General features: G+C 42.2%; 1 protein-coding gene across 22 annotated transcripts in view; it reads left to right on the top strand.

Annotated features, from left to right (window-relative positions):
• NCKAP5 (NCK associated protein 5) overlaps positions 1-26,167 on the top strand; it is a 624,519-nt gene that overhangs the window by 475,594 nt on the left and 122,758 nt on the right. For 21 of the 22 annotated variants that reach the window (XR_012154214.1, XM_073305277.1, XM_073305278.1 and 18 more), the window contains 3 exons: positions 6,990-7,058; positions 14,377-14,415; positions 25,852-25,971. Coding sequence is in view for 21 of the 22 variants with exons in the window: in XM_073305277.1 (XP_073161378.1) it covers positions 6,990-7,058; positions 14,377-14,415; positions 25,852-25,971 (228 nt within the window). In the remaining variant the exon portion in view is untranslated. The remainder of the gene's footprint in view (positions 1-6,989; positions 7,059-14,376; positions 14,416-25,851; positions 25,972-26,167) is intronic. The other variant, XM_073305285.1, reaches the window with a different exon arrangement.

The raw sequence follows: 26,167 nt of genomic DNA, 5'->3' as shown, positions 1-26,167 counted from the left end.
TTGATCCCCATCTTTTCCAGTTTAACTAATAATTCCCCATGTGGCACAGTATCAAACGCCTTACTGGAATCTAGGTAAATTAGATCCACTGCATTTCCTTTGTCTAAAAAATCTGTTACTTTCTCAAAGAAGGAGATCAGATTGGTTTGGCACGATCTACCTTTTGATAAACCATGTTGTATTTTGTCCCATTTACCATTGACCTCGATGTCCTTAACTACTTCTCCTTCAAAAATTTTTTCAAGACCTTGCATACTACAGATGTCAAACTAACAGGCCTGTAGTTACCCAGGTCAATTTTTTTCCCTTTCTTAAAAATAAGAACTATGTTAGCAATTCTCCAATCATACGGTACAACCCATGAGTTTACAGATTCATTAAAAATTCTTGCTAATGGACTTGCAATTTCTTGTGCCAATTCCTTTAATATTCTTGGATGAAGATTACCTGGGCCCCCCGATTTAGGCCCATTAAGCTGTTCGAGTTTCGCTTCTACCTCAGATATGGTAATATCTACCTCCATATCCTTATTCCCATTTGTCATGCTACTAAGATCCTCATTAGCCTTATTAAAGACTGAGGCAAAGTATTTGTTTAGTTATTGGGCCATGCCTAGATTATCCTTTACCTCCACTCCATCCTCAGTGTTTAGCTGTCCCACTTCTTCTTTCTTTGTTTTCTTCTTATTTATATGGCTATAGAACCTTTTACTGTTGGTTTTAATTCCCTTTGCAAGGTCCAACTCTACTTGACTTTTAGCCTGTCTCACTTATCCCTACTTTGGTTTCCCTCTTTTAAAGAAAGGTGTTTTTTTTTTAAACTACAACACTGTTCCCAAGTTTATATATATGTAAATATTATGGGGGTGATTGTGGTTTACTGTAAGTGTTCTTTTGCAATATGGGGTGACATACTGATCCCTGTATAGGTCTGTCAACCTTTCAGGGATTGGCACCGGGGTCTTAAATGAAGTCTGTGAAGTGTTCCCTTCCTTGCTCAGTCCCCATTTCAAAAATACCAAATAAATGGGCATGATTTGCTCAGCAATCAAGAAGCAAGCTAGCATAGACTGGATTATATCCTTTCTGTACACATTCAAAGCCACTGGTGTGAAAAAGTTTGTATTATACAGCTATTTCCACTGTGGCAGACAATGAGGGAAAATGTACTATTTATTATTAATGCTGTCACGCTCAGATTTCCTAATTTTGGCAGTGTATTCACCAAGGAATAGCTTGCTGAAGTCATATATTAGGCAATAAAACACATGCAGTTTTAGATTCGGCTTCCATTTTATTACTACATCACAGCAGTCAAAATAAGACAGACTGCAAGAAATGTAGGACTCAAGTTTGATATTTTGTAGTTGTGTGTTTACTAAATGACCATATATTGTTAGCAGATCTTTTAGGCATTTGGACATGGGAGCAGGCTGTATCATATATATTTTTCAAGCTTACTATTTTAGGGCTAGATTGTACAATACCTATTCACATTGGTGAGTACTGACTCAGAAATAAAACTGTAATTGCAAATTCACATAAACAGATTCAACACTGCTCAATACATTCAAATATATCACATCCATCCTCTCCCTGAAATCAAATGGGCACAAAACCTTCAGAAGTGTTTGGGGGGGAACAACCAAAGGTTCAGTTACAAGTCAGATCTTTTAGGTGGTTTGTATTTTGCATCTGTCAGCATTTTGAACATTTCCCTGAGGAAGTGGTGTGTCCGCAGTAATGTCTGAATCGGATGTCGCTCAGATGATGCTGATGGTTCAATGCAGCTGTTTTCTGGTTTAAAGTTATTGCTTCTTGTTGGGGCACCAGTGTCGGAACAATTGATGGCTTCCCAAGTTTGCTTCTTTTGTCAGTCATGGAGTCACCCCCAAATCTTGAAGTGGGTCAGTGTGGCAGTGTCAGAATATATTGGGTGCCACGTGTACTCGATAGGACAAAGTACCCATTTGTGTGCTAGAGATTGCTGTTTGATCCATTTGTAGCTTACAAGGTGCGCTCTCTCCAATTGCTTAACTTATTTGACTATTTCTGACTTGTAGACATAGATCTTGCTTTAATAAGTCCAAGCATGACCTGAGATTTCAGTCCATAAACAGAATTTCAGATGTTTGGTTCATCATGGCATGTTATGCATTTTGATATGCTAGTAAGAAGCATGCCAACTTCTGCTATAATGACCCCTTCTCATCTGTTATGGATCACAGAGCTTGTATAGAAGTTTGTACAAGTCTTTCAACCAAACCATTTGTGGCTCCATGGCATAGTGCTGAGATAACATGTCTAACACCATTTTTCTTCATGAACGACTGAAACCCTTCTGAACTTAGCTGAAAGCTGTTGTCACTCACAGCTTGTTCCTGCTGCCCAGTTCTTGCAAACAAAATTCAAAGATTTTTCTACCATCTGTGCAGCTGTGGTGGTTTTCATGCAAAAAATATGTGACCATTTGGAATGGGCATCCACCACTACTCGATACATTATTCCCCAAAATGGTTCTGCAAAATCAATATGCAGACCCTGCCACGGTGCTGAGGGCCATTCTCAGGGGTGTAATGGTGCTGGTTTAGGCATGTCTGGTACCTGTTGGCATCCTAAACATTCCTTAGCAAGTGGCTCTATTTGTTAGTCAATGCCTGACCACAATACAAAATTTCTGGCAAATGCCTTCATTTGTACTACTCCTAGGTGACTTACGTGGATCTTTTCTAAGACTCTTATATGCAGTTTGCTAGGTATAATAACATGAATTCCTGGATGTAACATAAATTCAACTTTGCCAGTGTAAAAGGGTGCCAGATTAGGGTGCTCAGTGTATTTCCAGCCCTTCAGAGTGGCTTCATAAACCTCTTGGTTTCTTGCTCGAACAAACTACAAGTCACTGGGGCACACTCAGTTTGTAACAAGTTTACAAATATAATAGATTTTGTTTTTGTTACAGGTTACCCTTCAACTAGCATGGGCAGACAGGGGAGCCTATCTTGGTTTGCGTGAGCATCTGTTCTTTTGAATTCGATGCTATAGATATAACCTGCCAAGAAGAGGGCCAAGCATTGCATACATGCTGCAGTTGTCACAGGAACTCCCTTCCTCAGATGCAAGATTGATACTAGGGCTTGGTGCTCTATGACAGGTGTGAATTTCTTTGCACCCAATACCAGACTTAAAGCGTCTTTGTCTATTTGTGCATAGTTACATATTGGCACTGTGAGAGACTGGAGGCGAATGCTATGGATCTCTCTCTGCCATCTGGCATTGTGTGCAATATAACTGCCCCCATTCCATGTAAAGAAGCATCACATGCTAACTTGACAGGCAACAGTGGGTTAAAATGCATTAGCTCACTGTCTGATATGACCAATTGTTTTGCTTCCAGGAAAGCTTTTTGACGCTTACATGACTATACCCACTTTTGACCAGTCTGCAGCAAACAGTTCAGCAGATGTAATACAGTTGCTAGGTGTGGTCAAATCGGCTATAGTAGTTAATAAATCCTAGAAATGTTCTACATTATGACACATTCTTTGTCAGAAGAGGAGTACTTGTGGCACCTTAGAGACTAACCAATTTATTTGAGCATAAGCTTTCGTGAGAGTCTCTAAGGTGCCACAAGTACTCCTTTTCTTTTTGCGAGTACAGACTAACACGGCTGTTACTCTGAAACCATTCTTTGTCAGAAGAGCTTCCAGCACTGCTTTAATCTTCTCCTGAGATTTATGTAGGCCGTGTACATCAGTAACGTGCACGCAATAAGCTATTGAGCCCTTGAAAAGTTCACATTTTATGCAATTGGCTTGTAACCCAGATTCTTTTAGACACTTCACTATCCCCTTCCAGGATGCCAGATGTTCCTCTACTGGTCACAGTCATGTCATCCAGATACCACTGTGTGCTCAGAATACCTTGCAAAACTTGATCCATTGCCATATAGCAGGAGCTGAAGCAATGCTACACACTAGCCTGCTGTATTGGTAGAGAGCCTTTTGTGTGTTGATTGTGAGGTTTGCTTTAGACTCTTCCTGAACTTCCATGTGTAAGTGTTTTCAGACTGACCTTAAAATATCCACAAACCCTTACTGCAGCACATTTTTCACAGCTGGGCTGATAGGAGTTCCCCTCTTGCTCCAGGCCCCTGTTGAAAGCATGCTCTCTCTTTCTGGGCATTCCAATTCAGCGTCTACCTTTGAGCGACTACTGTAAGGTATAGGTTGAGTTTTGTGAAACTTGGGTTGTGCCTTCTCGGCTAGGATCATTTTAGCCTTCATGTGGTTTAGAGTTCCTGTGCCCCCCTTGATTATTCCCAATGCCTGACATAATATCCCTTCCAGCTGCTGTTCAGCTGTTTTAGTGGGGTATACTGAAAGTGACTTTAGAGATCTTTATAGATTTCCAATCCAGAGGAACATTGTATAACCATTCATCGCCCCAGAGGGCTTTGCCCCCCTTCTCAATGATATGAGAGTCTAATAAACATTGCTTATTGTTATACTCCACATTCACTTGTTTTACTCCAGTTGGTGCTATCTTTTCTCCCGTATATGTTTTAGTAACATCAGTGTCTCCCTCAGTTAGTTATTTTTTAAAGTTTTCATATATTCTGAACATGAGACTATGGAGCCAGTGTCCACTTCCATTTCAAGTATTTTTCCCTCCACCTGGGGTGTCAACCCGATTGCTGACTTGTGATTTTGGCTTACACTATATCCACAGCTGGCTATCCACTCTCACAGTCTGTGTCACCATTGCCTCTGTCTGCAGAAAGAAAAGGAGTACTTGTGGCACCTTAGAGACTAACCAATTTATTTGAGCATAAGCTTTCGTGAGCTACAGCTGAATTCCACTGAATGCATCCGATGAAGTGAGCTATAGCTCACGAAAGCTTATGCTCAAATAAATTGGTTAGTCTCTAAGGTGCCACAAGTACTCCTTTTCTTTTTGCGAATACAGACTAACACGGCTGCTACTCTGAAATCTGTCTACAGAGTGTACCTTGATATTCCTTTTTCTATATCCTAATTTGGTCTCTTCCTTATTTCTTATAGCGTGACAAACTGTTTGGCTATGACCTTTTTTATTACAGCTTCTGCAATGTGCATCTTTAAATCAGCAATCACCAGGAGCATGGAATGCTTTTCCAAACTGATAACAAGTGTCTGTTTCCTGAGTGGACTGGCACTTTCCTTGGGTTACAGATACTTTACGTGCTCCTACTTCTGTTTTAGCTCCGGTGCAAGTGTGCAAGTATGATGTCCTCTTGGATATTTGAGCATCCAGCTCCCAAACTCTTACTGCTGCTTTTGTTATTCTGACCTCTGTTTCTATCTTTGCTTCTGCTTTGAATTTACTACTGCACCTTTACCTTTTCCTGCAATATGTTCTGCCACTTTGCTGGGACACTTAGAAACTCTCTTGTAACCAAATGTTGAATCTATGGGTGTGCTGTATGGCGCAGATATGATGCAGAGAAATTCATAACATTTGCTGATAGATATCTCTGGAGTGTACTGCTGACTTTATAAAACTGTTTGTTTAGAAAGGTAAGTAATCTCCATATGTTGCTCTCGTCTCCCTTTGACTTGTCTCTATACTTCTTAAATACTGGCTAATTATGGGCATATTTCCCTTTCTCCTCCCAACACATTATTTTTAGGTTAATCTTGAATTTGAAATAAAGGTCAGTGAATTAACTAATTGCAATTTTGCTCAGGTTTCTTTCTTTTCTTTTCTTTTCTTTTTTTTTTTTTAACTATAAAGAGATAACTGTTGCTCTCTCCAGGCAAAATCTTCCCTTAGGACGTGTTTGATTACACCAATAAACTTTTCGGTCTGGAATTGCAAACATTAACCATACATGTGACCATTGTTCCAAAAAATAATTGTGGTTAAAAGACCTCATTTATTAAGCTTTTATGGATGGTCAGTGCAGTAAAAGGGAGGTGAGTAATGTAAACTTTTTAATGGTTGTAATTATCTGAATGTATTGATTGTGATGTTATGGTTGCATGATGTGAAGGGTCTGAGTGGGGAGCAGGGACAACACATAGATTCCCAAGGCCAGCTTTAATTTGCACATTTTTATATTTTGTTTTATTTTTTCAGTCTTTGAGAGGAATATAGGTGAAACTTGCTCTTATTTGAAAATGATGTATTTGTTTCTGTTATATTTTGGGGAATTTCTGCAACAAAGGAGCTTCCCAAGGCAAAGGCAAAATTATATAGAAGAGTACAGTGATTTAACACAATTTAAATTTTAATACCAGCTTGTGCTATTTTTTTCATGTGCATTATGCAAAAATCTCAGAACAGTGGATAATTAAGGACAGATTAAAGCCATTAGTATACAGGAAAATATTAATTTTTAAACTGACATTTGTTAGAATGAAATTTACTATTTGACTTTAAGATTTTATTTAGGTGTTGTAAAATATAATTCCTTTTCACTCTTGAAATGGTAGACTTTGGCATGTGTTTTTAATGTGGTGGATTAAGAAAATACTTTTTATGATTAGAGTGTAATGTACCCATCAATTATTGTGTGGCCACTATATCCACGGTTACTCAATTCCAGTGCCCTGGAATGACTTATTGTTGCTTTAAGCTTGGGATAGATTCCGTTTCCACCAGATACTTTCTCTATGCAGGTTGGGTGTCAGTTTCAATGTACAGTACCAGGAATAAAATTGACATGCAAACTATCTTTGCACCTGACAAGACTAGGTTACAGATATACTTAGAATGTCAATGCTTGTATTTCTCTAAATTGTAATGTATTTTGTGGATAACTTCATAAAACTGATGACATTTCAGTTTTGTTTATAACAGTAACTTAAAGGAAATATGTTTTGTGTATTTTTAAGAAATTATTTTGGATCCTGAGAAGGTATGTGCAGTAAATTCATTGAATAAGTTGTCATGTAGCACAAAATACCCAATGATTCATTTGCATTATATATTTGCATCTTACTGCAGGCAGAGAATTCAGCATTGGCTCTGGAAAATGAAAATCAAAGAGAACAGTATGAAAGGTGCCTCGATGAGGTAATGTAGATTTAAGAAAGGTTCTGTGACTGAGTTTTGCTGACTGTAATGAACAACGAACAGGCAGTTTCCCCAAGCCTGCCTTTCCAGTAGGTTCCCAGCCCTGGAAGCTCTGTTGTTCTGCTTTCAGGGTCACCCTCATGACTGTATCTCTCACTGTCTGCTAACTTTCCCTCCTCTAGCACATACTCAGCTTGCCAAACAATCCTTTAGTGCTTTGTTTACAATCAGGGAGCCCTCAGCTCACATGCTTAGTTTAGCATCTGCTCAGGCCTCGCCATGCAGCCCATTGCCTTGGGTGATGGCTTCTGTTGTTTTCAGTGATTTCATTACATAAAAGGACTTAACGGCTCCTTCCATTTAGCTCGAAAGAAGGGTGCTTAGCACCAGACCCAGCTTAACCAATGTGCACTCTGTGCCCTTGCACAGGGCCACCGTCTCAGGAGGGCTGGAGGGAAAGGGGAGAAGGGCTGGTGACCACTGGGGGAAAAAAAACGGGATGGGTAACTGGCCTGTCAGCATTTTATTTTGCCCACTACATTAATCCTTGTGCTGAAAGGGAGGATGCCCTCCCCAAATTCCTGATCTCACTGCAGTGCTGTGACCTGCTGCTGGCCACAGAAGGCATGCTGCCACCGCTGCTGTGAGAGTGCTCTGTTGTGCCTATAGTGGATGGCATGGGCTAGCCGCGCTGGGATCTTTTTACTTGGAAGCAAAGCATGCTCAGGCTATTGCCGCTGCCTAACTCATGTAAGAGCTGGTGTTACTGGTTGTTGCCCTATGGAAGGGTATGTAGCCTTTTTGAAACACAAACAAATAAATAAAATATGGCCCACCCAAAGGTTTTAGTGGATTCTGTGGCTGTCTGCACCCACCATCGCATGCTCTGTCTAGTTTGGCTTGAACCAGATCTGTGGTTGCTATATATATAACTATAACTCAGATAAACGGCAGCCTTTACACCTTGCAGCATAGCAACACACAGCAGCCTGTGCATTTAAAAAAGCAAAACACTACACTACACACAGAATTCTCCCCTTGGAGAAAGGACAAGACAGAAAGAACAAATCGCATATGACAGATACTAGTCACGTCACTTAACGCACTGGTGGAAGGTGCTCAGATACTATGGTGGTGTAAGAACCTAGTTAGGATAGAATATAAGAATTAATTACGTTTAATAGGAAATTGTGAAGTTATTTGTTTTTTATTATCTGCTTGTCTTGGATATGATGTGGCCATAGAAGTCATTTCAGCACTGGGTTAAGTGAGACAGTTACCCACCATTGAGAAAATAAAAGGGGTCCACATATTTAGACTGTAAGCATTTGGGGGAAGGAACCCTCTTTTTGGTGTGTATTTGTACAGTGCCTAGCACAAAGGGGTCCTAGTCCATGACTGTGGCTCCTACGTGCTACTGCAATACAAATAATAGTCATTTTAAAACTGTGCTCCAGATTTTATTTTCTCAGTGCTTCAGTCAGGTGATTCAGGTCTTCCGCTGGCATATCTGTTCCTTCCCATTCTGTGAATGCTCTCCTGGAGGCAATGTTTCTTGTCTGTAAGTGACAAGGGCTGCTGTTTCCAGTAAGGTACATTGTCTTGTGTCTTGCCTCTCATTTTTTCTGTGTTCCCTTCTTTTTTTCTTATACCTCTGTTATTTCTAATCACCTCTCTTCTTCTTTGCCTCACCTGTTACCCACTATATTTCTCATCTCTTTCCCCACCTCCAATGCCTTGACCTCTCTCTTCCTAGTGATATTGTAACCTGCCCTATCTCAGCCGAAATAGGCCTGGACCTATGTGAGCAATGATGCACATAAATTGGTTTCAGCAGCCATGACAACCTCACCACAAACCCGGAGACAAGCACTGTGAGTTCCAACTATGACAGCCACATGGGCATCTAACACTGAGTGGGCTCACACAGGAATGTCACTCACAGGAAGGGTTCACAAAATAAACAGGGACCTTTACTTCCACTCTGCTGAGATAATCTCAGTGAATTCAGTAAAGAAACAATAAACAGAATTAATGATCTGACATAAACACAATTAAGAAATAATCCATTAATGCCCTTGGGACCCTGTGGCTCCAATTGCCTTGAATCGCATGGATCCCTCTGGAGCAAGCATACCCTGATACAAAGTTATTCCTAACCAGGGATTCTCAGCAGAGCTGGTCAAAAAATAAAAACATTTTAAAAAATTATGAAAAATTGTCCATTTTTTGGTTAGAAAACTTTTGTTCTTTAAGACTCTAGGCCCAAGGTACAAGCTCCACTTCTCCCAGGCAGGAGCTCCTTCCCTGGTCCTTTTCTTGTTTGATCCAGATTTTAGGAGTTTCCTATGCAATCTTCAGGACCAGAGACCAGCTGCCTCATTCTCTTTCCTTCCAGGATGTCTCACATGTTCACTTCTGCCACCAAAATGACCTGGTTGGCTGAGGGGAAGGGACTCAGTTGTCCCTCAGAACAGCAGGCTCTGATCAGTCCCCGAGTTGCAGTAGATCAGCCCTCTAAAAGAGAGTTTCAGGGTCCATTACAATAATTATTTTTAATTTCCGACCAGCAATCAAATCAATCATGAATCATGATCTTTGGACCCCACACAAAAGGGGGTGTCCCATCCCTGTCAGACTGCAGAGGAAGCCATACAAGGTCACAGCATCAGCCAGAGATGATCAATATTATGCATGGTCACGTCATGTTCTGACCTCTGTTGATTAAGGGGAATGCTATGAACCAAGGGTGCATTTCATCCTCTTCATGTCTTGCACACCCAAGAGCTGGATTCAAGGCAGTTCATAATTCCTGGGCCCCTGTGCTCCTGTGACGCCACCCTGCCTCTAGTTGGGGTAATGATGGTTGTAGGGTTGAGGGAATCTGCCACTGTCCTGTGGGCCTTCATTCCCAAACCGCGGCTCCCTGTCCAGGAAGGCCAGGGTCTGTCCCAAGCAGAGGGTAAACCTGCCACCCCATAAGTGGATTCTGTGCTTGGCCATACATGCCACCTCAGCAAAACTTTCATGGTGGGTGGGGCTCCTACCTGGGGAAGAAGTTCCAGCATCATCCCAGCCTAGCCATGATGGGTTGGCAACAACATCTCATCACTTCCCACCCCTCCACCCCGCCCCGCAACATGCACAAACTAAAGCGGTGAAGGTATGAAAGTTCCCTCTTATTTCCTTTCTTTGAGGAGCAAATAGCTGTTTGAGCTCATGTTTGACACCTATGAGTACAGCCTCTCTCACTTCCATTTCCTCCTCCTTTCTTTGTCTCCTTCTTCATTCCATCATTCCTTGTACTTCCTTCTTCCTCATTCATTCCATGCCCATCCGTCACTATTCAAGAGTGAATACTGTACCTCTGACTTAAAATTTCATGTTCTCCAATCATTTTCACCAGTAAAACTCAATCAAACTCAAATATTCATAGACAGAAAACATACAAGGGATATGAACATGACTGAAGCAAAATCCTTTATGAAGTCTATTAATATATTCACAGATTTTTAAAATTAATTGCCCGTCTCTATTATTTTATCTGAAGTTGACATATGAACATCTCTGGAATAATATTTGGAAGTAAATAGCACTGAACTGCCCAATCCTACACAAACCAGAAAAAGAGCTCATTTATTTAAAATTCAAAAATATACTGTAAACCTATCTCTCTGTCTAGAAAACATAATGCAAGAAACAGGATTATCTTCCTGTACCTTATGGGCTTGAGGTTACATGCTTAATCCTAGTTTCCTATTCAGGAATTTGACTGTCAGTTTATTGGCAAGAAGTGGTATAATGTTTATTCACGTTATTGTGCCAGCTAAGATTTCTGTCAAGCTTGACTGTACTGATATAGAGGAAAATGTACAAATGACTGCTTCAGTGATAGATGAAATCTTAAAATGATTGCATCTTAATATTACTATAATACATTTCCAATTAGCACCCCCAACATATAAAGGCTTCTTCAATATGCATTTTACTTTTTAAAAAAATGAAAGAAAAATATCTCTCAGAGCTTCTGTTTAATTAATTAGAAAATCCTAAATGTTACACAAAGCCATATGTTAAAGATACAGTTCTGTAAAAAAATACTTCACATACAGAACTCAAGTATCTAGGCCAAATTTTAGTGAGAGGCGTTGCAGTCTGGTTCAGGATATCCAGCACCACTCAGGTTTGGCAATGCCCCCCGCCCCGCCCCCTCTCCCCCCCATTAATAGTGTGGGGAGTGACTCAGATTTCAGAGTGGCTGCTGCTGGCATCATTGCACTGGGCCTGAGGTGACCCACCAGGCTGAGAACCTGGAGTTAGGAGCAGAATCAGGGAAAATTCTCCCACCACTAGCGTGCCTGGAACTCAGGGAGAGGCAGGATCAGGAGTGGCCTTCCAGCTGTATGCGGGGCAGAGCCTCCCTAGCTCCTCAGGGAAGGCAGTGACTCCAACCACCTGGGCCCTCAATGTCTTCCCCATCCCCTCTCTAGCCCCCCAGGCAGCACAAGGCAGGCAGCGACCCCAAAGACCTGGCTCTCTCTAACCTCCTTCAATCCTTCTCCTCTTCTTAAACTCTTTTGTCTCCATGATAATTTTTTAGAAGGATGATGAGGGGCCTCACCTTCAGATTTTTTTCTGGGTCCCAAAAAACATCTGTGTGGTCCTTGCCCTCTAGCCTGTAAGACGAACCAGGAACGCTCTTACAATGTAAAGTGTTCAGCTTGCAATTTTAACACAGTTTTCAATACACCACAGACAATGCCTACCACACAGGAGTGTTGTGTGGCTTAATGTCTGAAAGCCTTTTGACATCCTCAGGTGAGTGGCATGGTATAGGTGTAAAGTAGTCTTAGTTAGCAGTTACTTCACTTTCCCACAAACAGGAACAGGAATGTTAACCACAGGAATGAATTTCCCATAATTATGACCACCTTTAAGCTGAGGGGGTCTGGATGTGACTCCATTTGGTGATTCCCTTCTGTGTGAAGCCTAAATGAACCACCATTACTCCAAATACTATCCTGCAGGCTTCCTGCTCAGTCTGAATTCTCAGTTTTCTCTGGACATGCCAGTCAAGGGACTGGATTTGAAAATCTCAGGACAGGAGACATAATTTTCAGACTTGGGTACCTAAAACTACTGGGGTCAATGGGAGCTTTGGTCATTAGCATCTGTGAAAATCAAGCAGCATTCATTTAGGGCTTGTCTATGCTGGGACATCCAGGAAAATTAATCCAAATTAACTAAATGTGTGAATTTGAAGTGGATTAGTTAAACCACAGTAAATGCCTATATGGAAGATGTTGTTCAAAATTAAAGTGGCCTTAATTTGATATAGTTTAAATCACTTTGGAAGTGAATGAAACTAAACTGAATTAAGGCCACTTTGATTCTGAATGAAGATGTTCACACAGGCTTTTCATGTAATTTAACTAAACCACTTCACTTCAAATTCACACCTTTAAATAATAATAAATAATTCAGATTAACTTTCCTGTGTCCCTGTGTAGACAAACCCTTAAGTACCTACCTTCATGCAACCCCAAGTTAGAAAATTTGTCCAGTGTGCATCAGCAAGTTCTTCCCTCACCCCTCCACCTCAATGGGCAGATTATTCCATTTACACTTCTTTGTACAGTCTATAAAGCTGTAAGAATAATTTTACAGGTAATGCTGTTGCAAGTGCTTTGTACACATTGCAAAGAACCCTTTAGTCCTTGGTAAAGTAACTGTATGTCAGGAAGTAAAGAAATAATGTATTAGATGTGATTTGTTCAATTTTCAGGTAGAGCAAACAGACGTTAAAAGTACATGCCAGAAGGAACACTGTCAGATGTAGATTCTAAAAGCCTGTGGGGCAACACATGGATTTCAGAAATATAACATATTTACTCCTGTGGGTTATTACAGTTCCAGTATTAGTCTGTCTTCTGTTAAATCATGTATAGAGCTATTTTATGTGACCACTGTTCCATAGGCTGCCTTAAATTAGGGACCAGTTTGGGGGAAAAAATAGATACTAGGCAATTTTATGAGAATATGAATCAAATCAAAGTTTTGGGTTTTAGAGAATTGAATTATTTGCCGAAATGAATTAGCTTCAGCTCTTTGCTCATGACTTAGTTCACTTGAACGCTCTGTTTTTTTTAATTTTTATTTTAAATTCACTAACAGTAAAGAGAGGCAAGGCAGATTTGTACTTCCAAATGACAGCCTCACGTATTGTTTAACTTTTAGAAAGCTAAAATGAACTCGAACTCGTAACTAGACTCTGTGCACAGAGAGTTGAGCCTAAGATTGTTATTTATACAGAATGGAATCAGGACAAACCCACTGAAAATGTGACAGTTCATGTATAGTTTCAAAAATGACATTTGATTATGGTAATACATTTTTTTAATGAAACATTTGTCAAAAACATTCTAAAGTATCACCAGCAGAAAATACTTACTTTTCCCCCATGTCAAAAATGTAACTAAGGAGAGGACACTTATATAAAATAAATTTAAAAATTCCCTCCCACGTATTCAGTTCCTCTAATCAATGGTGTGTAATCTGATTCAAGGCAATTACACATTATTGTGTGAATGCTTCCAACCATATTTTGCAAAAAGAAAAGGAGGACTTGTGGCACCTTAGAGACTAACCAATTTATTTGAGCATGAGCTTTCGTGAGCTACAGCTCACTTCATCAGATCTGATTAAATGAGCTGTAGCTCACGAAAGCTTATGCTCAAATAAATTGGTTAGTCTCTAAGGTGCCACAAGTACTCCTTTTCTTTTTGCGAATACAGACTAACACGGCTGCTGCTCTGAAACCAACCATATTTTGATTACTCTAGGTATTTTAATTTTCTGTGGCACTTTATTGTTGCCTGCCTATCATGATAGATGTACCATTTGCCAGCATTGAATCAAGAAACAACTAAGCTTCATCAAAACATTCAGGATCATGTCCTCAGCAGTGTAGCGGTACTGAAGTCAGTTCAACTATAGTGATTTACATCAGTGAGAGATCTGACCCTTACATTGTATTCTGTTTGATTGTATTAGACTAGAAGACCAAAACAAAGATTTGTAATGTCATACTAAAGTTATTAGGGTGTATATGTTTGGTATGAAATTGGGAACCGGTCAAAAGTTAGAACCTAGATTGTATGTACGCTCGTTATGTCACTATCTGATTTAGGGAGTGGGTTCGGGGAGTTACTCCAGGGGGGAAATAGCTTATAGTGGGATCCCTCAGAAAAGGGTCTCCTCTGCCAAAAAAAATCAATATAATACACTGCTCAGTTATTTTATTATTTATTTCTTACAGGTAGCCAACCAGGTTGTTCAAGCTCTACTTACTCAAAAGGTAAGATTGTTTCTCTGATTTTTGGCATATTTTTAAAGGCTATAAATGCAAACCATTGAATTAGAAAATGTATGTTTTTATGTGTGATACGTTTTTTCAAATGCTGTGCACACATTTCACTAACGCAACCACAAAATGTCAAAATATGACAAGTGTTTTACCAATAACAGAAATGAAAAATAATTTCTGGACACCTCAGAGGATTGGTAATGGAATATATAGCCTCATCCCATTTGATACTTAGGGTAGGCCTGGCTAAGGTAAATAATGCCTGACAGTCCATTCCATCTCTTGGCTTTTTTGTGTCCTATCCAAAATTAGTTGGTTCTGTCTCCCAATCCGGTTCCTGTTGGACATCAGAAAACACCGTCACACTTGGCACTCTTGTTGGCTGACAGCAGAATATAAGGGTTATAGGTGAAAGCCTTTGCCTCCCTGAGTGGCAATGGAAGGCTCCCATATACACAGCGGAGGAATGGATATTCTAAGGCTGAGTAGTGAAGATGATGTAAGGGGGACACTTCAGCCCCATGCTATGGAACTTTGCTCTTTAACACCTCTGTGCTATATGACAGCTGTGTAGAGAGGGATTTGTAGGTAGGCAATGCAGGAATATCCTGGAGTGTAGCCACCACATTCACGTACTGTGAAGATCTGTGGAGGGAGCATATAGAGGGGGCAATTAATGTTTTCTAAAGCCCTATGCTCAGTAATTGTGGCCACAAAATGGCTCCACAGATGCCACTGTCACTTGGGGATGAATATTCCATTCCTCACCTCCACATCTTCAGAACACTATCTTTGTCTCTGTACCCACAATTCCACCCTGCATAGGTCTGGAAATGACACAGCACACTCAAGCCTAGTGGTGGTCCACGCAGATCAGACATGAGGCAAGGCAGTGTGGGGAAGCTTGCACTGTTGCTGTTCTTGTTATATCTATTCTACATATAATCAGAGAACTGGTCCTTGAGTACATAAAGCAAATTCACATCTTATAATGGTAACATATTTGCTAGAGTTTCAGTCTCCATATTTTAGGCTATAATTCGGGAAATGTTGTGATTGTTTTCCAAAAGCAGAGAGAAGCTCTCTGAATCCTTTTGCACTGAGAGTCAGATTTTTTTATGACAATATACTTTCCCAATCATGGACCCACCCAAACTTGTAGGAACTGTGGAGTTTGTACAGATATAATAAAAATGGATTTCAATACATTTAATAAAGTAATTTGCTGAGTATTGATGGGATTTAACAGCTGCTTACCAACTGCTGAGTAATACCAGCTAATTTAATGTCCATGAAATGGAGAGGGTACTCTTCTAAATGCTAATGAATGTTAACTGTTACAGTACTCCTACCTCTGTTCATACTGAGATCATTTATAAGAAAGAAGAGGGAAACAATAGTGTAGGAAATTGGACTCTTCAGGTCAATCACAAAAGGTAGTAGTTATACAAATCCAGGTAATAACTAGTAAACAGATAAATCTACCATACTGCAGCTAAGCAGCAAGACACATCAAGTCATGCCACAGTGAGATAACACACCTCTGGGGCATAGTGAGGCATGAAGACAAGCTGAGAGCTTTCAAAGATTCAAGAAGAGTAATATTGCACAGTAACCTATATTGGGTATGTTTTATTGTGAATTTGAAATTGCTCAGCAAGGGCTAATTTTTGTTCAAATTAAGTACATGCTGTAACGTAAGGGATAAATTACTGTATACCCACCAGTATATGAGAAGACTGTGATTCCACTGAGGAATTCTGATGAGATAAACTGAGAGAGCAAAGCTTGAGTGATTTATCAATGTCATTGAAACCTTGAGATGGAATTACAGTCTTAAATGTACACTTTTGGAGTATATCATTTGTTATAATACATATTGAATTACTCTGATATGGCCGGCTTTTTACCAAGCGCTTGCAGAAAATATGTGAAATTGGGATTTTTCCTGAATTAGCCCCAGAGCAAAATTTCATCTTTTTATGCAGAAAATTTGTTTGCGTTTTCTCCCCACTTACAAACAGCAGGTTTTACCTCTGGAAAATCTGAGAAGTCAGATAATCAGCAAATGATTTTGAGACAAACCCACAAAATATGTTTTGTGTGTTTGTTGCACAGTCCCATTGATTTCTGTGTAGATCATCAACCATCATTCTTCATGTATCCATGGATGGCTTAACTCTATGTGGCAGAATTAAACCTGGGTAATTCCCCTGGGTAAAGAGGGAGGCAGTATTTTGAAGCTCCACACAGGAGGTGACATCCCCTGCACTGCTTGTAACCTACCACTGCTGGGGTTTGCTTTGTGGCAACACATGGGAAGGGGCCTGGGGAAAAGGTAGGCAGTGGGGAACTGCTGCTAGAGAGCGTTTCCGTTCAATTGGTTGTGCTAACACCCTAGAAGCAGGCTCCAGACAGAAGGCTGGAATAAACTGCATGGAATATCTCTGCAGCCAGTGTGAGGTTTCCATCGCCTCTCCAGAGATCCCTAGTGCCCAGTTGAGAAAGTGCAGCTGCGTGCTTGGGTCTAAGTTTTCCTTAAGATCTGGATCAACATTGTAACATCGGAGTTATAGTGCATAATGGAATTGCTGAGTGATCCATAGATCTGACCTTTGCTTGTCACCCTGCTACACTTGAGTCCTTTCAGGAAAGTGCTGACCCACATTCTCTGCTCTAGGATCCGTGTGATCATTTAATTTTTCCCTTTCTGATTTTTTAAATCTTGCCACCTGTTATCTGGTGCTACAGGTGATCTTCAGTGCTGTGTATGGTGAATGTGTGGACAGGAACTGAGCATTACAACAGAGGAAATGGATTCAAAGGAAAGGCAGTGGATTTCCAGAATTTAAAGGAAAGGCATCATTTCCCAGCTGGGGGAAAAATAGTTCTGGTATCGAGGAATAGTGCAGTGGGTGTTGTCAGGATAAACACCTTAGATTGTGAGACACTCAGATACTACAGTCCTGAGATAGATATTTGTGGTATGGCTTTTTTAATACCCATTAGTCCTACATTCAGGAATGTGCATAATGAGATACTTCAGGTTTTGTTAATTATTACACAACATGCCTACTGATCATTTTACTATTTTGATTTAATATAACCAGGCATTGCTACTTTACATAAATATTCTTATGTTAATTTCCTGTTAGTGCTTTTTTTCACCTTACTGTGAATGGCATTAGTGTTGGAACAGTTTACTGCATCTTGGTTGGTAACATGCGAGAATTTTACTCTTGCTCTTGAGCAAAAAGTCTGAAGTTTGAGGGATATAAAATTCCAGTGTTTAGCTCTTAAAAGGAAAGGTTTGCGAGGCAATATTGCTATGTCTGCAATGTTGTTTTAAATTGTCAGTTCCCATGAAGCGTTTTTCCTCTTCAGTGAACTCAGTATTTAAACTTCATTGTAGCAGCTAGGTCTCAGTTTTAATTTCTTTGATAATTTGTGAAAGCCATGTAAAGAGGAGCTTTGGTGTTGTGCTTCCCCTGCCGAGAAACACTGTCCCATATAAGGTAATAGATGAGAGTTTTTAGCAGGGGTTTTCACTCAGAGAATTAAAGCTTTAGGATTTCACTACACCTCAAATAGATATCATTGCCTCGTCATTTCAGAAGGCACCACATATAGAACTTGGACAGCTTTAGAACCACTTAAAATAAGCACTATCCTGGTAATGTATCCAGGGGAAATAACTTCATAATTCATCCAGTGATACCTCTGTAACTAAAGATATTTCAGCATGTTTGCAATGGTCTTGGGGCAAGATTTTCTCATTGTGTGGTGACCTCTTTTGTATTTTCTGTGCTGGCTACAGTACACTCTAGATAAGAACTGGCACTGATGTAGACAGGCACTTTGGTTACTTCTGACTATAATTTCCCACTCTGAGCTGCTACTTCATCAGGTTCATGCACCTTTGCAGGTCAATACATTGTTAATGATTGTCAAGGTTCCTCCCCCACTCTGAACGCTAGGGTACAGATGTGGGGACCTGCATGAAAACCTCCTAAGCTTATCTTTACCAGCTTAGGTCAAAACTTCCCCAAGGTACAAAATATTCCACCCTTTGTCCTTGGATTGGCCGCTACCACCACCAAACTAATACTGGTTACTGGGGAAGAGCTGTTTGGACACGTCTTTCCCCCCAAAATACTTCCCAAAACCTTGCACCCCACTTCCCGGACAAGGTTTAGTAAAAAGCCTCACCAATTTGCCTAAGTGACTACAGACCCAGACCCTTGGATCTTAAGAACAATGAACAATCCTCCCAACACTTGCACCCCCCCTTTCCTGGGAAATGTTGGATAAAAAGCCTCACCAATTTGCATAGGTGACTACAGACCCAAACCCTTGGATAAGAGAACAATGAAAAAGCATTCAGTTTTCTTACAAGAAGACTTTTAATAGAAATAGGAGTAAATAGAAGTAAAGAAATCCCCTCTGTAAAATCAGGATGGTAGATATCTTACAGGGTAATTAGATTCAAAACATAGAGAACCCCTCTAGGCAAAACCTTAAGTTACAAAAAAGATACACAGACAGAAATAGTTATTCTATTCAGCACAATTCCTTTCTCAGCCATTTAAAGAAATCATAATCTAACACATACCTAGCTAGATTACTTACTAAAAGTTCTAAGACTCCATTCCTGGTCTATCCCCGGCAAAGACAGCATAAAGACAGACAGAGACCCTTTGTTTCTCTCCCTCCTCCCAGCTTTTGAAAGTATCTTGTCTCCTCATTGGTCATTTTGGTCAGGTGCCAGCGAGGTTACCTTTAGCTTCTTAACCCTTTACAGGTGAGAGGAGTTTTCCCCTAGCCAGGAGGGATTTCAAAGGGGTTTACCCTTCTCTTAATATTTATGACAATGATATTGATGGACAAAGCGTATTGGGAGCAAGAGGCCAGTTTCTCCACCAGTTAGGCAGTGCCAGTGGGTAGCAGCTGTTCTAAATTTAAAAAAAACTGAGAAGAGTGGTTATGCTTTTTGTGGGAATAAATGTGCCTGCATTGATTCCCCCGACCCTTGTAATTGTGGTGGAATAACCACCAAGATGGCTAACGTTTATTTCATGGATTGTGTACCACCAGCATCAAAGATGCCACTGTAGCTCTGAGAATAAAGCATTCATTAGGTTATGTTCCTTTAGCTATCTGGGTAGCAGGCATAAAACAGTTCTTACATAAACACTGGGTATTGTTGAGTGCTTTATTTTGATTAATATTTTGCTAGCAGAATGGTGACTGCAAAAAAACCCAAACTTTTAGGATCTGCACTTAGGCCTGAGTCCAGCAAAGCACTTAAGCACATGCTTAATTTCGGTAGGCCTACTCATGTATTTAAACTTAAGCAATGCTTGAAGTGCTTTGCTGGGGTCTTAGATGCTGAGGTGATAGACATTTTCTAAAAATCTTAAGACTATAACAATTCCCATTAGACTATAACAATTGTAAAGTAGATAAAATTATTGGGCTAAATTACACAGCAGCTTCTCTTTAAAAAGTTATCATAGGTCCCTTCAGTTACAAAACTGCATCATCAAATTTGACAGCTGAAATAGTGTATGGTATGGAATCATGCTGGGTATATTAAAAAAAAAAAAACCATACTCGGCTTCAGTTTATCAGACCTCTGTTCACTCTGTTCTGAACTGTGATTTGGACTTTGTGGCCGCCTAAGGGGATAAAGGGGAATGAGAATCATTTTTACAACCCTGTGCGAGCCCTTGGGAATGGGTGTAGCCCACACAAATTGGCACTCTGTCCCCTTCTACAGGAGACTGGGCGAAAGGTAAAGGTTAATGAACCTGCAACCTTTGGCTAATTGACCTGGACAGAAGGGCTTCATGCTTTAAGAACCAGAGATCCTAAGTACAATCTCAGCTGCAGACAACCCATCCAGGGTCATAAGGTTACAAGTGGTAGCCCTTATTGGCAACTGAACTAGGTAAACCTTTAAAACTTGGGATGAGCTTCCTCAGCCAAGGCTGTAGTAGGCTCATCAACCTCTGTCTGTGGCCAAACCACCCCAAGCCCTGGTCTACACTAGGACTTTAGATCGAATTTAGCAGCATTAAATCGATGTAAACCTGCACCCATCCACACGATGAAGCCCTTTATTTTGACTTAAAGGGCTCTTAAAATCGATTTCCTTACTCCACCCCTGACAAGTGGATTAGCGCTTAAATCGGCCTTGCCGGCTCGAATTTGGGGTACTGTGGACACAATTTGACGGTATTGGCCTCCAGGAGCTATCCCAGAGTGCTCCATTGTGACCGCTCTGGACAGCACTCTCAACTCAGATGCACTGGCCAGGTAGACGGGAAAAGAACCGAGAACTTTTGAATCTCATTTCCTGTTTGGCCAGCGTGGCAAGCTGCAGGTGACCATGCAGAGCTCATCAGCAGAGGTGATCATGATGGAGTCCCAGAATCGCAAAAGAGCTCCAGCATGGACCGAACGGGAGGTACGGGATCTGATCGTTGTATGGGGAGAGGAATCCATGCTATCAGAACTCCGTTCCAGTTTTCGAAATGCCAAAACCTTTGTCAAAATCTCCCAGGGCATGAAGGACAGAGGCCATAACAGGGACCCAAAGCAGTGCCGTGTGAAACTGAAGGAGCTGAGGCAAGCCTACGAGAAAACCAGAGAGGCGAATGGCCACTCCGGGTCAGAGCCCCAAACATGCCGCTTCTATGATGAGCTGCATGCCATTTTAGGGGGTTCAGCCACCACTACCCCAGCCGTGTTGTTTGACTCCTTCAATGGAGATGGAGGCAATACGGAAGCAGGTTTTGGGGACGAAGAAGATGATGATGAGGTTGTAGGTGGCTCACAACAAGCAAGCGGAGAAACCGGTTTTCCCGACAGCCAGGAACTGTTTCTCACCCTGGACCTGGAGCCAGTACCCCCCGAACCCACCCAAGGCTGCCTCCTGGATCCAGCAGGCGGAGAAGGGACCTCCGGTGAGTGTACCTTTTAAAATACTATACGTGGTTTAAAAGCAAGCATGTGAAAGGATTACTTTGCCCTGGCATTCGCGGCTCTCCTGGGTGTACTCCCAAAGCCTTTGCAAAAGGTTTCTGGGGAGGGCAGCCTTCTTGCGTCCTTCATGGTAGGACACTTTACCACTCCAGGCCAGTAACACGTACTCGGGAATCATTGTACAACAAAGCATTGCAGTGTATGTTTGCTGGCGTTCAAACAACATCCGTTCTTTATCTCTCTGTGTCATCCTCAGGAGAATGAGATATAATTCATGGTCACCTGGTTGAAACAGAGTGCTTTTCTTCAGGGGACACTCAGAGGAGCCCATTCCTGCTGGGCTGTTTGCCTGTGGCTAAACAGAAATGTTCCCCGCTGTTAGCCACAGGGAGGGGGGAGGGTTGAGGGTTGAGGGGGGTAGCCACGCGGTGGGGGGAGGCAAAATGCGACCTTGTAACGAAAGCACATGTGCTATGTATGTAATGTTAACAGCAAGGTTTACCCTGAAAGAGTGTAGCCACTGTTTTATAAAATGTGTCTTTTTAAATACCACTGTCCCTTTTTTTACTCCGCCAGCTGTATGTGTTTCAATGATCACAGGATCTTCTCCTTCCCAGAGGCTAGTGAAGCTTAGAAAGAAAAAAAAACGCACTCGAGATGAAATGTTCTCCGAGCTAATGCTGTCCTCCCACACTGACAGAGCACAGACGAATGCGTGGAGGCAAATAATGTCAGAGTGCAGGAAAGCACAAAATAACCGGGAGGAGAGGTGGCGGGCTGAAGAGAGTAAGTGGCGGGCTGAAGAGAGGGCTGAAGCTCAAATGTGGCGGCAGCGTGATGAGAGGAGGCAGGATTCAATGCTGAGGCTGCTGGAGGACCAAACCAGTATGCTCCAGTGTATGGTTGAGCTGCAGCAAAGGCAGCTGGAGCACAGACTGCCACTACAGCCCCTGTGTAACCAACCGCCCTCCTCCCCAAGTTCCATAGCCTCCACACCCAGACGCCCAAGAACGCGGTGGGGGGGCCACCGGCCAACCAGCCACTCCACCACAGAGGATTGCCCCCAAAAAAGAAGGCTGGCATTCAATAAATTTTAAAGTTGTAAACTTTTAAAGTGCTGTATGGCATTTTCCTTCCCCCCTCCACCACCCCTCCTGGTCTACCTTGGTAGTCATCCCCCTATTTGTGTGATGAGTGAATAAAGAATGCATAAATGTGAAGCAACAATGACTTTATTGCCTCTGCAAGCGGTGATCGAAGGGAGGAGGGGAGGGTGGTTAGCTTACAGGGAAGTAGAGTGAACCAAGGGGCGGGGGGGTTTCATCAAGGAGAAACAAACAGAACTTTCACAACGTAGCCTGACCAGTCATGAAACTGGTTTTCAAAGCTTCTCTGATGCGTACCGCGCCCTCCTGGGCTCTTCTAACCGCCCTGGTGTCTGGCTGCGCGTAACCAGCAGCCAGGCGGTTTGCCTCAACCTCCCACCCCGCCATAAACGTCTCCCCCTTACTCTCACAGATATTGTGGAGCACACAGCAAGCAGTAATAACAGTGGAAATATTGGTTTCGCTGAGGTCTAAGTGAGTCAGTAAACTGCGCCAGCGCGCCTTTAAACGTCCAAATGCACATTCTACCACCATTCTGCACTTGCTCAGCCTGTAGTTGAACAGCTCCTGACTACTGTCCAGGCTGCTTGTGTACGGCTTCATGAGCCATGGCATTAAGGGGTAGGCTGGGTCCCCAAGGATAACTATAGGCATTTCAACATCCCCAACAGTTACTTTCCTGTCTGGGAATAAAGTCCCTTCCTGCAGCTTTTGAAACAGACCAGAGTTCCTGAAGATGCGAGCGTCATGTACCTTTCCCGGCCATCCCACACTGATGTTGGTGAAACGTCCCTTGTGATCCACCAGAGCTTGCAGCACTATTGAAAAGTACCCCTTGAGGTTTATGTACTCGGCGGCATGGTGCTCCGGTGCCAAGATAGGGATATGGGTTCCGTCTATGGCCCCACCACAGTTAGGGAATCCCATTGCAGCAAAGCCATCCACTATGACCTGCACATTTCCCAGGGTCACTACCCTTGATATCAGCAGATCTTTGATTGCGTGGGCTACTTGCATCACAGCAGCCCCCACAGTAGATTTGCCCACTCCAAATTGATTCCCAACTGACCGGTAGCTGTCCAGCGTTGCAAGCTTCCACAGGGCTATCGCCACTCGTTTCTCAACTGTGAGGGCTGCTCTCATCTTGGTATTCATGCGCCTCAGGGCAGGGGAAAGCAAGTCACAAAGTTCCATGAAAGTGCCCTTACGCATGCGAAAGTTTCGCAGCCACTGGGAATCGTCCCAGACCTGCAACACTATGCGGTCCCACCAGTCTGTGCTTGTTTCCCGAGCCCAGAATTGGTGTTCCACAGTATGAACCTGCCCCATTAGCACCATGATGCATGCATTGGCAGGGCCCATGCTTTCAGAGAAATCTGTGTCCATGTCCTGATCACTCACGGGACCGCACTGACGTCGCCTCCTCGCCCGGTATCGCTCTGGCAGGTTCTGGTGCTGCATATACTGCTGGATAACTCGTGTGGTGTTTAATGTGCTCCTAATTGCTAACGTGAGCTGAGCGGCCTCCATGCTTGCCTTGGTATGGCATCCACACAGAAAAAAGGCGCGGAACGATTGTCTGCCATTGCTCTGATGGAGGGAGGGGCAACTGACGACACGGCTTACAGGGTTGGCTTCAGGGAGCTAAAATCAACAAAGGGGGTGGCTTTACATCAAGGAGTATTTCAGGCAGGACTTCATGGAGGGTTCCAATAAGAAATGGTGCACCTAAATTATTGTTCTTATTGGAACAAGGAGGTTAGCCTGGCCTCTGATTGATATATGGCTAGATTTACCTCGCTGCACCTTCTCTGTGAGTGACTGCAGTGTGACCCAGAGGAATGAGTCCCCTAGACAGGGGAGGGGGGAAGCAAATGAGTACAAAACAAATCTGGTCTATTTCTTGTTTTGATCCACTCCATCTATCTTTTACATCTTTGGCTGGCAACAGATGGTGCAGAAGGACTGCATGCCATCCACATCTCTTGCCTGCCCGGCAGAAGATGGTACAATATGACTGCTAGCAATCCGAATCGCCTGCCTGCTCACCATAAGACAGTTCAATAGGACTGACTGCAGGACTAAAGAGAATGACCTGGTCAAGTCACTCCAAATTTAGTCCCTGCACCCATGTCTGCCCAGGCGCTCCCAGCCGACATGGCCAGGAGCACCTCGGACACGACGAGAACGGCTACCAGTCGTACTGCACCGTCTGCTGCCAGAAGGCAATGGGTTGCTGCTACTGTGTAGCAATGCCGTACCGCGTCTGCCAGCACCCAGGAGACATACGGTGACGGTTACCTGAGCGGGCTCCATGCTTGCTGTGGTATGGCGTCTGCACAGGTAACTCAGGAAAAAAGGCGCGAAACGATTGTCTGCCCTTGCTTTCACGGAGGGAGGGAGGGAAGGGGGGCCTGACGATATGTACCCAGAACCACCCACGACAATGTTTTAGCCCCATCAGGCATTGGGATCTCAACCCAGAATTCCAATGGGCAGCGGAGACTGCGGGAACTGTGGGATAGCTACCCACAGTGCAACGCTCCGGAAGTCGACACTAGCCTCGGTACTGTGGAAGCACTCCGCCGAGTTAATGCACTTAATGCACTTCGAGCATTTTCTGTGGGGACACACACACTCGAATATATAAAACCGATTTCTAAAAAACTGACTTCTATAAATTCGACCTTATTCTGTATTGTAGACATACCCCTAGAGTAGCTAGTCCAGAGCTTGTGGACAGGAAGAGGAATGGAAAGTGAAGAGCCAAGCTTCCCCCCCTTCCTGATGCAACAGTCAGCACAGCTGAGCCAGTATGCGTGGTGGTATACTTTGCTCTTGGTACTACTCCAGAGCAAGCAGAAACAGGGAAGGGAGGGGATTTTGGAGGAGCATCTCCAAGGTATAATGCCTCCTTGGTCTACTTCTATAATGGTGTAGCTTACAAAGCACTGCATGTATTAAGCACTTTGTATTTTAGGGCTGTGCTTAAAGACACAGTCCAGCTCTATGAAAACATAATTATTCTTATGTTTTCTGATTGATTTTATGACCATATCGATACACTGAATCACACTGCTGCTAAGGCTTAACTGACATCGCACTCCAAAAGTATATGTACCGTAATTAATATTTCTGATTTCATGCATTTTAAATATTATCTTTTGATGAGCAAATAATCAGGGAAATGGCATAGTATCTTTTTTTCTGATTTATTTGTGCTATTTTGAAAATTTTGCTCATTTTTCTCTTCTGAAGCCTCCTATTCCATAAAGCATTTTCAAGAGTTTCATTGCATTTTTCCTCAATCCTCCTATTTTCTCCTGTGCTGTAGGATCTGAGGGAAGAATGTGTAAAGCTGAAAACAAGAGTTTTTGATTTGGAACAACAGAATCGAATGCTAAGTATGCTTTTCCAACAAAGGGTCAAACCAGCTTCTGACCTCCTTCTCCAGGTAGGAAGAAACCTTTGCCTCTAGAATCTGCTAAATTTAAGTTCAGTACATTTACATAATATTAATCTTCTTAAGAAAATGTTAGCAAGCAAGAAGTGACAACTGATAGACATAATATATTAGAAGAAAATCTATCTATCATCTGGTGGCATTGAAATTGAAAGTGTACACCACCAAACTTTAGCTGCGCATTATG

This window comes from Lepidochelys kempii, chromosome 11, assembly GCF_965140265.1.
Source record: "Lepidochelys kempii isolate rLepKem1 chromosome 11, rLepKem1.hap2, whole genome shotgun sequence".
NCBI lineage: Eukaryota > Metazoa > Chordata > Testudines > Cheloniidae > Lepidochelys > Lepidochelys kempii.
The sequence above is the reverse complement of the archived record's forward strand: the minus strand, read 5'-3'. Positions and strand labels throughout refer to the sequence as shown.